This window comes from Athene cunicularia, unplaced genomic scaffold (assembly GCF_003259725.1).
Source record: "Athene cunicularia isolate RWA unplaced genomic scaffold, athCun1 chrLGE22_part1, whole genome shotgun sequence".
NCBI classification, from domain to species: Eukaryota; Metazoa; Chordata; class Aves; order Strigiformes; family Strigidae; genus Athene; species Athene cunicularia.
The window spans coordinates 45388-59603 of record NW_020799534.1 but is presented as its reverse complement, the minus strand read 5'-3'; the positions used below and the strand labels follow the sequence as shown (position 1 = coordinate 59603).

Here is a 14216-nt window from a genome sequence, read left to right as displayed (position 1 = left end):
AGCCCACCTGGCAGGGAGGCCCCAAGGGGGGAGGGACAGCCGCTACATCTGCTCTGGAGACCACACAGAAAGGTTTTGGGGTGCCTTTTAACCCCTTCCTGCCCAAGGTGTCCCCCAGCAGCCCGGAGGCAGCCCCGGGGGGGGGAACGCACGCTCTGTGTGTCACTGGGGGAACTCACACCCTGCCCCGTGCCCCCGGCCGGTGCTGCTGGACCCCAGCTCTGGGCAGTCTGAGACACAGAAATGTTTTATTCTTCCAAGGTCTTTTTTTTGTTTTGTTTTGTTGTTTTTTTTCTTTTTTTACAAAATCTCCTCCCTGTGCCTGCAGAGGGACCTGGCCGCCTCCCAAGCTCAGCCAGGTCTCAGGATTCCATCCATCCCCTCGGCCCCAGCCCCTGCTGCAGCCCAGCACCCCGACACCCAAGGGGGGGGACCCATCCTTGGGGGACAACCCCCAGGACACGGGGGGAGGACGAGGGGAAGGCTCTGGAGGGGGTGAGGAGCCAGCCGGGGGGCCCTGCTGCAGTCCCAGGTGGGAAGGTGGCAGCTCTAGCCGGATGCCTCACTTAGGGGGGAGCCTGACACCGCCTCTGTCACCCCAAAACAGCCTGGACAGAGCTGGGCGCTGCAGTGCCGAGGCTTGGGGCAGCCCTGGGGAAGCCGAGCACCGAGCTGAGGGCACCGGGACTTGATCTGATGGCGACTGGAGGAGCCCAGCGGGGTGCTGGGGGTGGGCTGGGGGTGCAGCTGCAGGGTGGGGAGGTGACTGGAAGAGAACTGGGCTGGCCCCGCTTTCAGGCTTACAGGCTCCAGGTCGTCAGGTCAGCGGGCGCCGGAGAGGGCTCAAGTCCACACGAAGAGGTGTTTGTTCCCGAAATTCCCACGGAAAGCAGAGTACGTAAGGTTCACATTAGCACACGGCAATTGTATAATAGTGCAAATCAGAGCCCCGGCACCAGAGGCTGACGCTCTGGTTAGTGGTTAGGAGGACCCACGGGCACTGCAGCCACTCCAGCCCTTGCTCTTGCCCAGCCGTGGGGCGTCGGGACGTCACCCGCAGCCGTCCGGACCCTTCTGTGCAGAATGAGCTCAGAGCCCGTGTCACGGTCACCAAGGGGGAGCCAGGAAGCCTCCGCGGGACGAGGCAGAGTCTGTCCCTCCCGAGCAAAACACGGGGTTGATTCTCAAGAGGCGTCGCTGCCCGGCCGGGGTGCAGTCCCAAGGGTGGCTCTAACCCCCCACAGCACGGCCACAGCATCCACCCCAACACCCACCCCCTTCCCCGAGGGTGAGGAAGGTCCCAGGAGAAGGGCAGGTCTGTGCCAGAGGGGTGGAGGCCTCTCGCACAACCCCGGAGGGGTTTCAGGGCCTGGAGGTTGGGGACTGATGGCAGGCACGGTTGGAGGTTTGCGAGGCCACGCCGTGCTGAGGGAGTTCGTGGTTCTCCATCGGTCCCGAGCAGGAGGACAACTTCCAGGTGGCTGCAGGAACGTCCCTTCTGGGAGACGCACAGAGGCGGCAGCCAAAGGGCCGTTTCAGGACCGTGACTCGGGGAGTGAGGATGATGTGGCGAACAGGAAGCCAGGAGTGAAGAGCGAGCGCTGGGCTCAGGAGAGTCCAGTCCCATCCTGGAAGCAGGGGAGCAGAGAACGTCACCGCTCATCACTGGTTCATGGGCTCCTCTTCCTCCATCGGCTCGTCCTGTGGCCTGAAAGGGAGAAACACCACACCTGAGACAAGGAGGAGACCTGTGTGACACAACACATCCCTCCCAGCAGCTCCTGGAGCGAGCCAACAAGCCTCCCAGCTTGCCAGCTGGAGCTTCCCGCTCCACAGAGGCTCCAGCTGAGTCCTGGTGAGGGTGAGGAAAGGTGCTGGGCAGGGGGGGACCCTGCCGAAAGGAGGTGGTGCACCCCCACCCCTCCAGCCTCCAAGGAAGGGAGGAGGATTTGGTCTCATTTTCATCTCGTTTGGGAAGAGCCCAGCCCCGAATCTCCCAGAGGCCAGGCCAGGTCCCGACCATGCGGGTGCAGGACCTCACCCCCGACCTGAGGGCAGATCTGCCAGGATCTGAGGGTCGCAGGCCCGGGGCTCTCGGTGGGGAGGATGGTTGTAATTTCTCTCTCCCACACCAGCAGCATCTGAGCCCCCCGGCAGCTCATCTGGCTGGTGGTCAGCGAGACTGGGAGTCAGGCATGCAGGGAGGGGCACCCACATCTCCTGGGATCCATTTAGAGCATCACCTCTTCTCCACCATCACGGCCACCGAGAGGGAGGCCAAGGCTGTGACCGTCTCCACCTCTTCTGCCTCGTGGTGCTGAGCCTCCAGGAAGGAGCAGCCCAGCTTAGAGGCGAAGCGCTGCACGGCCACCCAGTATTTACCTGTGGGAGAAGCAAAAGATCAGGAGGTGCCAGGACGGGGGTGCCCCAGGTCTCTGGGGTCCCCTTGCAGTGAATGCACACACGGGGCATCCCCCTGCCATGAGGAGGGTCTGGAGCACAAGAGGAGCGGCTGGGGGGAACTGGGGGGGTTCAGTCTGGAGAAGAGGAGGCTGAGGGGAGACCTCCTGGCCCTCGGCAACTCCCTGCCGGGGGGGGCAGAGAGATGGGATGAGTCTCTGGAGCCAAGGCCCCAGCGCCAGGCCCCGAGGGAATGGCCTCAAGCTGCCCAGGGCAGGGTCAGGCTGGCTCTGAGGAAGGATTTCTGTGCAGAAGGGGCTGTTGGGCGTTGGAATGGGCTGCCCAGGGCAGGGGGGAGTCCCCGGGATCCCTGGGGGGGTTGAAGAGTCGGGCTGAGCCAGCGCTGAGGGATCTGGGGTAGTTGGGAAGGGTCAGGGTGAGGTTCATGGTTGGGCTGGAGGAGCTTCAGGGGCTTTTGCAGCCCGGATGATTCTGTGATGATGATGGAGGACTCCACTGGAGTTTTTTATGCCCAGTGTGCCTTTGGAGGTCGTGGGGTTTGCTAGAGGGGAGGAAATGCTCACTCCCAGCCCTTCCTCACTAACCAGCCAAGACCCCGGCCCTGGGACACTCACTCTGGACCTGGATCACCGTTTCCAAGGAGCGCACAGCGTTGGGGTTTGGTTTCTGCCTCATGCTTTCTTCTGGGAGAGGGTCCAGCTGCCAAATGAAGACACGAGGGGGTGAACGGGAGGGAGCTGGTGCCCAGGGCTCGGCTCGCAGCACCAGTGCAGCCCCCCCAGCACCGACCTGCTGGCCCCCAGCTCTCACCTCGTTGCCCAGCAGGGCTGAGACACAGGCCTCGGACGCATCGCAGATGGCCGTAAGGTCATGGCCCCCTTCTAGCGCGAGGACGATGGCTCCGCCAGCCAGGCTCATCAGCTGCTTCGTCATGTAGCCAAAGCCTGGAGGAGAAGCCCAAGGGCGGGGGTGTCAGCCTCCTTGCCCGAGATGCCAGGGCTGTACAACCCCAAAGATCTTCTCCTGGAGAGCTGCCACCCCGCCGCCGTGTCCCAGCCTGGGGGGGCAGCGGGAACCACCCGCCCCGAGCCCGCAGCGCCGCTTCCACCTCCTCACATTTAGCAGAGACTTTGTAGCCACCCAGGGGCGGCGGGTGGCCATCAGCTGCGTCGAAGCCGGCTGACACCAGCACCACGTCGGGGGAGAATTCGTGTGCAATCGGCATCACCACCGTCCTGCGTGGGGAAAAAACAAGTCAGAGGTGTTAAGTGCTGGCTCAGCCTGACACGGAGGGGAAGAGGGGGGGAGCAGGAACACAAGGAGCAGTACCTGAACGCAGCCAGATACTCAGGGTCACCCATGGGGGGGTCGAGCCCTCCAGTCCAGGCTACATTGACGTTAAATCCCTCACCAGGACCAGCACCAACCTGCGAGAGAGCAAGGACAGGGGTGAAGGCCTGGACGTGTGTTAGAAATAGTGTGGCCAGCAGGAGCAGGGGGGTGACAGTCCCCCTGTGCTCGGCACTGGGGAGGCCACACCTGGAGGGTTGGGTCCAGGTTTGGGCACCTCAATCCCAGAGAGATCTGGAGGGGCTGGAGCGAGGGCAGAGGAGGGCAACGAGGCTGGGGAAGGGCTGGAGAATAAATCCTGTGAGGAGGCAGGGAAGGAGCTGGGAGTGTTCAGGGTGAGGAGGAGGAAGCTGAGGGGAGCCCTCATCCCTCTCTGCAGCTCCTGACAGGACGTTGTGGAGAGGCTGGGGCTGGGCTCTGCTCCCAGGGGATCAGGGACAGGACAAGAGGGAACGGCTGGAAACTGCCCCAGGGGAGGGTCAGGCTGGGCGGGAGGAGAAAATGTTTCACGGAAGAGTGGTCAGAGAGTGGAACAGGCTGCCCAGGGAGGGGGGAGTCCCCCAAGGGCCATTGGGATGAGCTGTGGGGGGATGTGGGGTAGGGGAGAACTTTGTAGAGTCGGGCTGAGGGTTGGACTCGATGATCCCGAGGGGCTTTTCCAACCTGAGCGATTCTGGGATTCTGTGGGACGCTGGGGCAGTGCTGGATGGCTCCGGGGAGGCAGGGCTGGGTGTCCTGGCCACCCGTGGGAGCTGGCTGGGTTTGCAAAGCTGCCCATTTTCCTGACATTTCCCAGAGCCTTGCAGCCATCACACTGTCCCCGCGCTGCTGGCTGCCGGCCGGGGTGAAGCCTCAGCTCTGCCGGCAGCGGGGTGAAGCAGGCAGGACCAGGCAGTGATGGTTTTTTACCTCAGCAGCAGCCCCGCTACCGGGGAAGAAGTTGCCGTCATCGTGACGATGCAAAGAGATGTAGAGAACGTCGGGGTCTCTGTAGAAGATCTGCTGAGTCCCGTTGCCGTGGTGAACATCCTGGAGGGAGAGAGGGATTGGGAGGACGCTCTTTTTTTCAGCCTTCAGGGTGGCCCAACAGCCTCATGGAGCTAAAAGCAACTGGATCTCTACCCTGCCCCAGGGCTGGGTCCCCCATCCTCAGGATCTGCTGGGATCCCCCATCCTGGCACACCGGGGGGTTCCCAGCCACGCTCCCGGCAGCCGGTCCCTGAAGGTTTTGCTGTTCTCTGCTCCAGTTCCAACCCAGAGCAGACACCCGCTCCTGGGGACGTCCTGGGGAGGAGCAGGGACGTGCTGGGGGACAGAGGGACTTACCCAGTCCACAATGAGGATCTTGCTGAGCTTCCCTTTCTGCTGCAGCTGCCTGGCAGCAATGGCCACCGAGTTAAAGAAGCAGAATCCCCTGCAAGAGGGAGTTGGAGCTGGTTAGTGCTCGGGCCTTTCCTGAGCCCCCTTTCCTCCTGGCTCACGTGCTCCCCAAAGGATGGGCTCTCCCTCCCCTCTCCCTCTGGCCTGGACACAGATGGGTCCCGGGGGAGTTTAGTCTGGAGCTGTCAGTGATTTTGAGCCAAGGAGATATTTTCTGGGGCTTCCCACGTGCCAAAGCCATGCAGGTTGGGAAAGGGCCCTTACATGGCAGTGGAAGGATCCGCGTGATGTCCGGGTGGCCGCACCACAGCGAAGCCGTTCTGGGGACAAAAGAGAGGCGAAGGTGATCAGAGCTGCTGCCCCCCAGCATCACACAGGGCTGGGAGCGCCCAGGGACCACCAGCGAGACCCCACAGCCCCCCTCCTGCCCGGGCACGGGGCAACGCAGGGCTCTGAGAGCTCCGCGTGAAGGCGGCCTACCTTCAGCTCCCTGGTGGCCACCTTGAAGGCCAGCTCGGTGACGCTGCCCGCGGCCCAGCGAGCGGCGTTGGAGGAATGCAGCTCGTTCCAGATGGTATCACTGTCCACCTGGAAGCAAGGGCAGCGGTCAGACAGGGCCAAGGCACCGGTGGAGGAGCTCTCAGTCACGGGACACACGCTCTCTGCCAGCCGCCCTGCTCGGGGCCAGGGGTTCAAGTCCCATCCGGGCTGAAGGGCCGGGCACTGCGGAGCCGGACCACCTCGCACACAATGGGGCAAGGGTGTAATCCTGGCAAGGACGGCAGGTCCTGCGCCTGCCGACAGCCCCAGCCCCCAGCCGAGCTCCGCGCGGAGCATCTCACCCCGCACCCGGGGGCTGGAAGGAGTGACTGAGAAAACGCTCGTTACCTTCTTTATCTTATTTTATTGTTTAACCAAACATCTTGGTTTGATCAGGATCACGTCAAGGGCCGAGCCAGAGCTGGAAAACTCAAGTCTCTTCTGATCAACGCCATGTGTGCAACTCAATGGGTCCCCTTTGCCCACGGAGAGGGGCAGCTCCAGCCCCCCTGGCTTCGGGGTGCGGGCGAGAGGAGAGCAGGGAGGGGGAGGCAGAGCAGGGAAAGTAGATGCAAACGGGGCTGAGAAGAGCTGGTGCCCAGCAGCGGGGGCAAGGAGAGGAGAAGAACCAGAAGAGGCAGCAGGAAGGCACGGAGTGAGGCCCTTCCTGAAAGAGAGAGAGAAGGATAGAGACAGGGGAGAGAGGAAGAGAGGAGAACGCAATGAACGGAGAGAAACCAGGATGAGAAGCTGTGAGAGGAGAGGCCGAGGAGCGTCTGGAGAGAAGCGGCGAGCTGCTGCCCCCGTGACACCCCCCCGCCTCAGCAGAGGGCACGGCTTGTGGCTTCCCCCCGCCGTCCCGCCAGCTCGCTCGCTTCTAAGGCCCCGGGCTCTGCCAAATGGCTCTGAGGGGCTCCTGGCTGGTGGGTTCCCTGGAGTGAGGAGGCGTAAAGGATCCCCCTTTCAAGGGTGGGACGCTTGGGACCATCCCAAGGACAGGGGGGTGCAGGCTCTGACACAACATCTTGCCCGCAGACGGAGCGCTCCCACCTGAGGCTGCCCAACGGCTTCGGGAGCTCCCTCTCCACTCAAGCCCGTGAGAAGGCCCTCGCTGGGGACAGAAGAAAGGAAAAACCCCGTCCGAAAGCGGGCAGAGCAGAAATGGAGCACTCACCCCCACCCCTCCGCAGGGCAGCATGACGAACATCCGCTGCGACAGGATCCCTGCGGAGAGAGGGGACAGGGAGGACTTCAGAGCTGGGGAACCGGGCGCACGGCACGGGGGCACCAAGGAGGGAGGTTTGGCCTGGCTGCTCGGCCACAATCAGGAGGAGCAGCTCCCCGGGGAGCTGCATGGCACAGTCCCCCCCTGCCTGAGGGTGCCCCCAGACGCGCCGCAGGGGTGCTGGCATCGGGGGGGCACGGCTGTGGGTCTGGACTCACCCGCCAGCTTCCCGTTGTCCAGTTTGAGGCGGTTGAGGGGGTTGGTGCCGTAGAGGAAGACGTGGCGCTCGCTGTGGACACACTGCAGCTCTTCCAGGGTGGCCTTGCGTCCCCGCAGACACTGTGACAGACAGGGGCTGTGACCGAGCCGCCCCAGGTAGGACACAGAGGCTCTGCCACCTCCGAGGGTGGAGGTGGCACGTCCTTGCTGTCCTAGCACGGCCACACCTCGTGCCACCGCGGCTGGGGACACAGCTGCAGGGCTGAGCACTGCACTTCTGGCACTGGATTTGACCTTGAGCACCCCCCTGCAAATTTGCCTGCAAAGGAGCAGGCAGGGAGCAGGCAGGAAATCCCAGCACCGCCTTCCTACAACTGCAGAGCCTTGTGCAGACCCCGCTAGGCCAGGGCAGGGTTTCTCACAGACTGGAACCAACACTGATGTTCCCAGAGCTGGCAAAACCCTGTCTCGGTAGGGATCACACCTCTCCCTACACCCATCTTCCAGCAGAGCAGACTGCTGCTGCCACGCGAAGCTGGAGATGGGCAGAACAGCACGCCCCAGCTCGGCACAGCCCGCAACGGACAAGTCCAAGCCCTCGAAGAGGCTGGAAAGATCTGGGAGCAAAAGGGATGGAGGTGGGAGCGGGCTGCCCTAACGCAGCATTAGCAGGAGATCTGCTCGTCCCAGCATCTCCCCCTCCGCCGCCTGCGCTCACCTCGCACTGGCTGCGCAGCCCCCGCTCCTGCAGACGGGACCAGATGCTCTGGATCCTGCCCGCGTGCTCCGGGTGGTTGCTGTTGTCACCGCAGGAGCACTGGTGCTTGAGCATCACCGAGTCGTAAACCAGCCCTGCAACGCACAAGGAGAGACCGGCCTGTCCCATCTCGACAGCACCGACCTTAATTCAGCTCCTTTTCAGGGGCTGGCTGAGAGCCTGAACACCCGTAACTATTTAGTTTGCCTGAAACACCCCCCTCAGATCATGGAAGCCTCCGTCCCAACGTGCTCGAAGCAAATCCTGCCCCGGGTACGCAGGAGAGCTGCACCTTGCCAGTGCTGCTGGACCAGGATGGCAGCCAAGGGGCCAGAAGGAAAAGTCCTGCTTGGAAAAGCCACCTCAGATAAGGAGAAGGGGCCCCCCGTGGCTCGCTCTGCTCTTTTTGCAGCCAGCCAGAGCACTCCCAAACATTTATTTGGGTTGACCCAGCGCTGATGGAGCTGGTGGAGTGTGAGGTTAATGGTTGGACTGGAGGATCTTTCCCAACCGAGATGATTCTGTGATTTATGAGCCTGGGAGTGCCCAGGACTGATGCTAAGCTCCACCTGGGCATCCCCAGCTCTCGTCCCCAGCCCCTGCGGCTGCTCCAGCCAGGATCAGCGCCGCAGAGGGGCCGGGCCATACCTGTGGTGAAGTGTGGCTTGGCTGGCTGCTCCTGCACGGGCAGGGAGAGCGTCTTGGAGGCCGTATCCTGGGCGGGAAGGGAGACCGTGGCAGTGGCAGGAGATGACTGGGCCCTGGAGAGGGGCCTGTGCCCCGCATGGATGGTGGGGACCATGGGGGAGTCGGCCAAGGGCTGTCTCTTGAGGAGCTGCTGCTGCGCACGCTGGTAGGAATCCCAGAGATAGGCCTGACGGAGAGACGCAGCGGTGAGCGAGGCTCCGGAGAGGAGAGAGCAGCAGCACCCGGCACGGGGAAGGGAGCCCTGCCCTGGGCACCCTCCCGGGGGCTGGATCCCAACAGCCCCCTCCACGCTGTGGGGACTCGGAGCCGGTTTGCGGGAGCTGGGACACGTCAGGCAGCATCTGCTGCTCTCTGCTGGCGCAGCCCCGCAGCGCTGGGCGGCCCTGCTGCAAGGTGCAGCAACGCGGGGACGGTGCCCAGAGACCTGCAGGCCGGTGCTCAGAAATCTGGAGGATGGTCCCCAGAAATTTGGAGGACGGTGCCCAGAAATTTAAAGGATGGTGCCCAGTGACCTGGGGATAATGCCCGGCCTTGCTGACACGCAGGGTGGCCGCAGCTCTCCTCCGTCCCAACCCCGGGCTGCAGGACGGAACAGACACGGTGCTGGTGGCCCGACCCACACAGGACCCGTCACGAGGTGGCTCTCAGGGGCTGATCTGAATCCTCCCAGGCTCGGGAAGCTGCTGGCTTCGCTGGGTTTGTGCAAAGCCTCAAATGGGAGATGCCAAGGGATGAAAAGAAGAATCACTCCTAATTGCAGAACAGGGATCTCTGCGTGCTGCCTGTCTGGGGCTACTGCTCAAAGCAATTCAGCCACAACAGGAGAGAGGGACCAGGTGGGGAAGTCCACCCCTTCCTCCCGCTCCTCAGCCTGTTACGATGGTTCCAAACCATGCCGAGGGCTCTGCGCAGCTTGGGGCAGCTGGGGAAGGCACTGTGGCTTCTGCCCGTGGGCTCGTGTGCCCAGGAGGGCAAAGGCTGCTTCAGCCCCCCCAGGGGCTCTCTCATCCCCGCCAGCCCACGTGTACCTGCTGTAGGACAAGCTCCTCTTGAGGCTGCATCATCTTCTGCGTCCTCTCGGGCTCCTTCACGCCGCTCCCCGGCCGTTGGGGCTCCACGCGTGCCCTGGCCAGGTCGCTGCTCTCAGTCCCGGCCTCCGGGAGCGTCCCCTCAGCCTCCATGTCCTCCGAGGAGGGGATCTGCCGCAGACGGGGCTTCTCGCTGGATTTCACCATGCGCTGCGGCCGGAGAGGTCAGCAGTGAGCACGGGGAGGTGGCAGGGGACAGGCCGAGGCCGAGAAGGTCCCGGAGGGGCGGCAGGGCAACTCGGGGAGGAGCACAATGGATGTGGGAGCCAAGGAAGCTGAGCAGGTACCCTCAGCTTGCTGCTCTGAGTGTGGGCATGGCAGCATCTCGTGTGTCCTGGACGTGTGGCGCTCGCAAGGACACATCCTGCACCCTCCCAGCACCTCTCTCCCACCGCCTCCTGCTCGCCCAGGCTGTGCCACCATCACTGACCTTCCCCAGGTGCGTCTGCTGCTTGAGTCTCTCCAGGAACTGGGTGTGATGCTGCTGGTACACCAGTTGCTGCTGGATGGCCTTGGGGTTCTGGGGCAGGGGCTCCGAGCGGGTCCTGCCCAGCGGTTTGTGGTGGCCTGGGAGCGACAGGCGCTCTGCAGAGATGAGTGAGGGGGCAAAGGAGAAGGGGACCGTTCCCAGACCTGGCACTGGAGGGGAGAGGAAGGAGAGGTGAGGGGTGGCCACGTGCGCCGGGCAGACGTGACACCCTGCAGAGCTGTCAGTCCACACCGTGACAAGCAGCAGGGCTGTCTGCACCCAGGCAGACCAGCCCCAGAGAGCCCTAAAAACCCTGCCCTGGAGCCCAGTATCTGGTAGGCCAGGAGGGATGGGCTGTGCCTTTATGGCTCCCCTCCTTCTGTCCCCATCGCTTTGGCATCACACAGCCACCAGCGCTCTGACGACAGGATCTGGCTGAACTCAATCCCCTCTGTCCCCGCCTCAGCTTCATCCTCAGTGGGAGAAGCTTCCTTCACTGCAGGTATCAGAGGGCAGGGAGAGATGGAGCCCTGGAGCAGCACAAAGGAGCTGCTTCTCTTTCTGCAACAGCCAGAGGGGATTCCCTAGAGGGGCTGGGGGGAACAAGGCAGCTAGAGGCACAGCCAAGGGCTCTGCTCGGCCCTGCTCAACACAGGGTCTGCAGCGAAAGCTGCTGGCACAGGAGCCCAGGAAGAGGCAGGAAAGGCCCCGTGGAGGTGGCTTCTGGGCTGTGGGAAGGGTGAACAGCTCCACGCCAGCCCAGCTCAGGCAGGGCAAGGGGCAGCTGGAGGGAAAAGCCAAAGCTACGGCTCTCTCTGCACTGTCAGGGCCGTGGCATGTGGCAAGGACGTGCTCGCTGGCCAGCCAGAACCAGGTTCACCATCTCCCCTTCCTTCAGCCCTGGCTCGTGGGACAGTAATGGCAAAATCAAGGCTACTGGGCTTTCCCAGCACCCAGAACACCTGCCTGCCCCGAGCAACGCTCCAGGCTGAGCCCTCCGGCGCTGACACAGCCTCGGTGCCTGTCCCCGAGCTCGACACTTACCCGCCACCAGCGGAGTGTGGGTGACCGAGGGCTCGAGGATGATGACGGGCTGGAGCCGAGGGGATAAGGGGCTCCCAGCCTCGTGCTGCTCCAAGCCAGCAGGTATGAACATGGGCGAGTGCGTGCCCGCGAGGACGGGTCCGTTCAGCACAGGCACCCGGTGTGCCAGGCTGGAGAGGGGTCGGCGATCTGCCTCTCCCTGCGGGGAGGAGGAGGACTGGGTTAGCAACCTGCCAGGACACACCCCAGGAGGGGATGCACATCCCCACCGTGCCCATGGGCAGCACCTGTGAGTACTCAGTGCCAGCACACAACGCCTGGTGTTACCCCAGGAACCCCAGGCCTAAAGGAAAGGGCTTCTCCTGCCCGCCCTGGGGACCCTCTGCCCAATTCTGGGGCTACCTAGAACCTGGCTACCTACCCTGGCGCTAGTGGTAGCCGGCAATCCCAGCGTGATGGCCGGAAGGGAGGCTGTACTCGGCAGGGCAAACTGGGCCAGGGAGCTCTCCTGCATCATCAGGCGCTGGGCCAGGGGTGTCTGCACCAAACACAATTCATTAGTCTCCTGCTCCAGCAGCAGCAGAGCTCAGCGTGGGACAAGCAGCTTTGGCAGGGCAGCAGAAGAGGGTGGCTGAGGCCCAGTTGGCTGGGGGGGGGACACCTGAGGCCAGGGCAAGGGGCATCAGGGACCCGTGGGGACAGCACATCCACCAGGAGACAAGAACCACGCACTGCAAAGGAGGGGAGCGTGTCAGGAGCAGCGCTGGGCCGGGCAGAGGGTCCCGCCGTGCGGGGAGAGCAGGGCTGAGGGCAGCTCCTGGGCAGTGGGGTTCAGGGCTGGGGTCCCTCAGGGGGATGTTACCTTCGCCTGAGCCTCAGACGGCAGCAGGAGATCAGGGCCCCCGACCTTGGGGCCAGGAAGCCCCAACGACAAGAGCTGTGGCCACGGGGCCACCGTAACTCACCTCGTGGGCCATGCCGGAGGCGGCGGGGAGGGCTCCGTGCTCGGCGGGGAGGCTGTCGTTGGGAGAGCTGCAGCCCGACACGGGGGTGCTGCTGCTGCTCGGGGAGGAGTCTGCGTGGGGCAGAGAAATGGGGGCGATGGGCACGAGAACCCAGAGAAGGGCTGCAGAGCCCCTGCCCCAGCCCTTCAGAGCCCCCCCGCTCCATCTGACAGCCATCCACCACCCTCCCAGGGCCAAATCTCCCTTCAGCGCAGAGGGGACCCTGCCAGCGGGTCAGCAATCCTCACCAGCTGCATTTGTTTTGGGTCTTGGACCCTTCCAGCCTTGTAGAATGAGGCTTTGGGCCCTACAAGAAGGGTTTGGACTACATAAAGGAGGGTTTGGACATTCCAGATACAGCCTGGACCCTCTAAATGCCTGCCTGGATCCTAAAAATGCCTCTTTGGAGCCTGAAAACGAGGGGATGGAGAGTAACAACGTGGCTTTGGACTTTAGAAAGGAAATGCTGCAAACTACAGCTGGGCCTCTGGGCCACCAAAATGAGGCTTTGGAAGCCAAAGTTAACCCTTTGGAAAGGAAAGCAGCCGGGTACAGCTGCAGCAACACCCCTTCCCGGCTCATCTATCCCTGCAGCACCACAGCAGAGCTCCCTCCGTGGGCTGTGACCCGAGAGGGCGCTGGTAACGTGCCAAGCCCTGGAGACACGGCCCAGGATCACCCCAAGGTCTCCCCAAAGCCCAAGGTCTCGGGGTCCAGGCGAAGCCCTCACCGATGGCCTCGGGCGGCCGCCTCTTCAGCGAGGGGGGAGCACTCTCCTTCCGTGTCAGGGGGTTCTTGCGTCGGTCAAGGCACTTCCTGGGCTTGCAACGCACCTTCAGGTTGGGCTCAGACGCTGGGAGCAGACAAGGCGTTTGGTTAGTCCCGGCCCCGCTGCTGATGGGGGCAATGATGCTGGCTCCCCAGGGCCAGGGCACCCCAATGCTCAGCTCCAGCTGACCCCGGCAAGCGGGCTGGGACGGTGTCGCAGTGGGAGGGAGCTGGCGTTATCCCCAAGGCCTTACCTGTCTTACGGAGCGGAAAATGCTCTGGGGGGTCAAGAGAAGTGCTGGGGACGGGGGGCAGGAAGGTGCTGAGCACAGGAGGGGAAGGGCCCTCAGGATCCAGAGGTTCCAGAGACCTGCAGGGAGAAGCTGCCTCATCAGAGACTGTTCCCAGTTGTCAGCCATGTGCCACCCACACCGTCCCCTCCAACACAAGGGTGGCCATCGCCTCTCCTGAGCACGTGTCAGCTCTTCTGCCAGTGGCCAGAAAGGCTTGTCCTGTCCACTGCCACAGGCACCTATAGAAGGGATCCAGCTGCTGGTTTTGGCTTGTCTTGGGACAAAACACAAGAAGCCTGACAGTACTTTTTGGGTCAGGAGTGGGACAAGCCATCAAAGCCCAAGAAGGTCAAGGAAAACAATGTGGGAGCTTCATCCACCTCCCGCAAGCTACCAAGCTACCTCACCCCAACAGACATTAGCAAAACAGTATCTCTAAAGACCAGGAAGCAGAAGATACTGGCAAGATCTTGCCCAAGATAAACAGCCACCTTTTCCGGGTCCTGAGGATGCCCGTGCTTTACCTGTAGGGCATGGCTGAAGGGTTGGGGTTGCTGGTCCTCTCCAAAGCTGCCTGCTGCTTCTTCAGGATGACCTCAGCCAGCTTCTGCTTCACCACTGTGCTGGCCACGGCACCTGCAGAAAGACCAGCAGTGACCACGCTGGGCCGAGAGCCGACACGGAGCACGGCCCCACAGCTCCTACAACCACACAGACACCGACAAACCCCTGCGGAGGTGCTGCGCTTCTCAGGTCGAGGTTGGCTCAGGGAGAGAAAGGTCAGCTGGACCACTGGAGTTTCCCAAACAGGAAGGATCCCTGTCCCACCCTCAGCTCTCCCACATCACCTCAGGAGCCCTGGTTTTTTGCCTGAGCATCCTGAGCGTGGCTGGTGAGAGGCAGAGTCTCAGCTGCAGACCTGCCTGCTTCATCCGAGCCAGAGAGAGCAG

At 63.0% G+C, this 14216-nt stretch overlaps 1 protein-coding gene across 7 annotated transcripts in view; it reads right to left on the bottom strand.

The window, feature by feature from the left end:
- Positions 1-246: 246 nt before the first annotated feature.
- Positions 247-14216, bottom strand: part of HDAC7 (histone deacetylase 7) — a 47619-nt gene continuing 33649 nt past the window's right edge. For 6 of the 7 annotated variants that reach the window (XM_026867640.1, XM_026867646.1, XM_026867645.1 and 3 more), the window contains exons 4-25: positions 13791-13902; positions 13228-13343; positions 12936-13058; positions 12167-12276; positions 11623-11739; positions 11202-11400; positions 10119-10327; positions 9629-9838; positions 8541-8766; positions 7854-7987; positions 7135-7255; positions 6866-6915; positions 5632-5739; positions 5416-5471; positions 5098-5185; positions 4681-4800; positions 3751-3848; positions 3538-3656; positions 3232-3365; positions 3036-3120; positions 2244-2382; positions 247-1708 (exon numbers count right to left, since the gene is read on the bottom strand). In XM_026867640.1, the coding sequence (XP_026723441.1) occupies positions 1663-1708; positions 2244-2382; positions 3036-3120; positions 3232-3365; positions 3538-3656; positions 3751-3848; positions 4681-4800; positions 5098-5185; positions 5416-5471; positions 5632-5739; positions 6866-6915; positions 7135-7255; positions 7854-7987; positions 8541-8766; positions 9629-9838; positions 10119-10327; positions 11202-11400; positions 11623-11739; positions 12167-12276; positions 12936-13058; positions 13228-13343; positions 13791-13902 (2720 nt within the window). In that variant the 3' untranslated portion in view covers positions 247-1662. The remainder of the gene's footprint in view (positions 1709-2243; positions 2383-3035; positions 3121-3231; positions 3366-3537; positions 3657-3750; positions 3849-4680; positions 4801-5097; positions 5186-5415; positions 5472-5631; positions 5740-6865; positions 6916-7134; positions 7256-7853; positions 7988-8540; positions 8767-9628; positions 9839-10118; positions 10328-11201; positions 11401-11622; positions 11740-12166; positions 12277-12935; positions 13059-13227; positions 13344-13790; positions 13903-14216) is intronic. The other variant, XM_026867643.1, reaches the window with a different exon arrangement.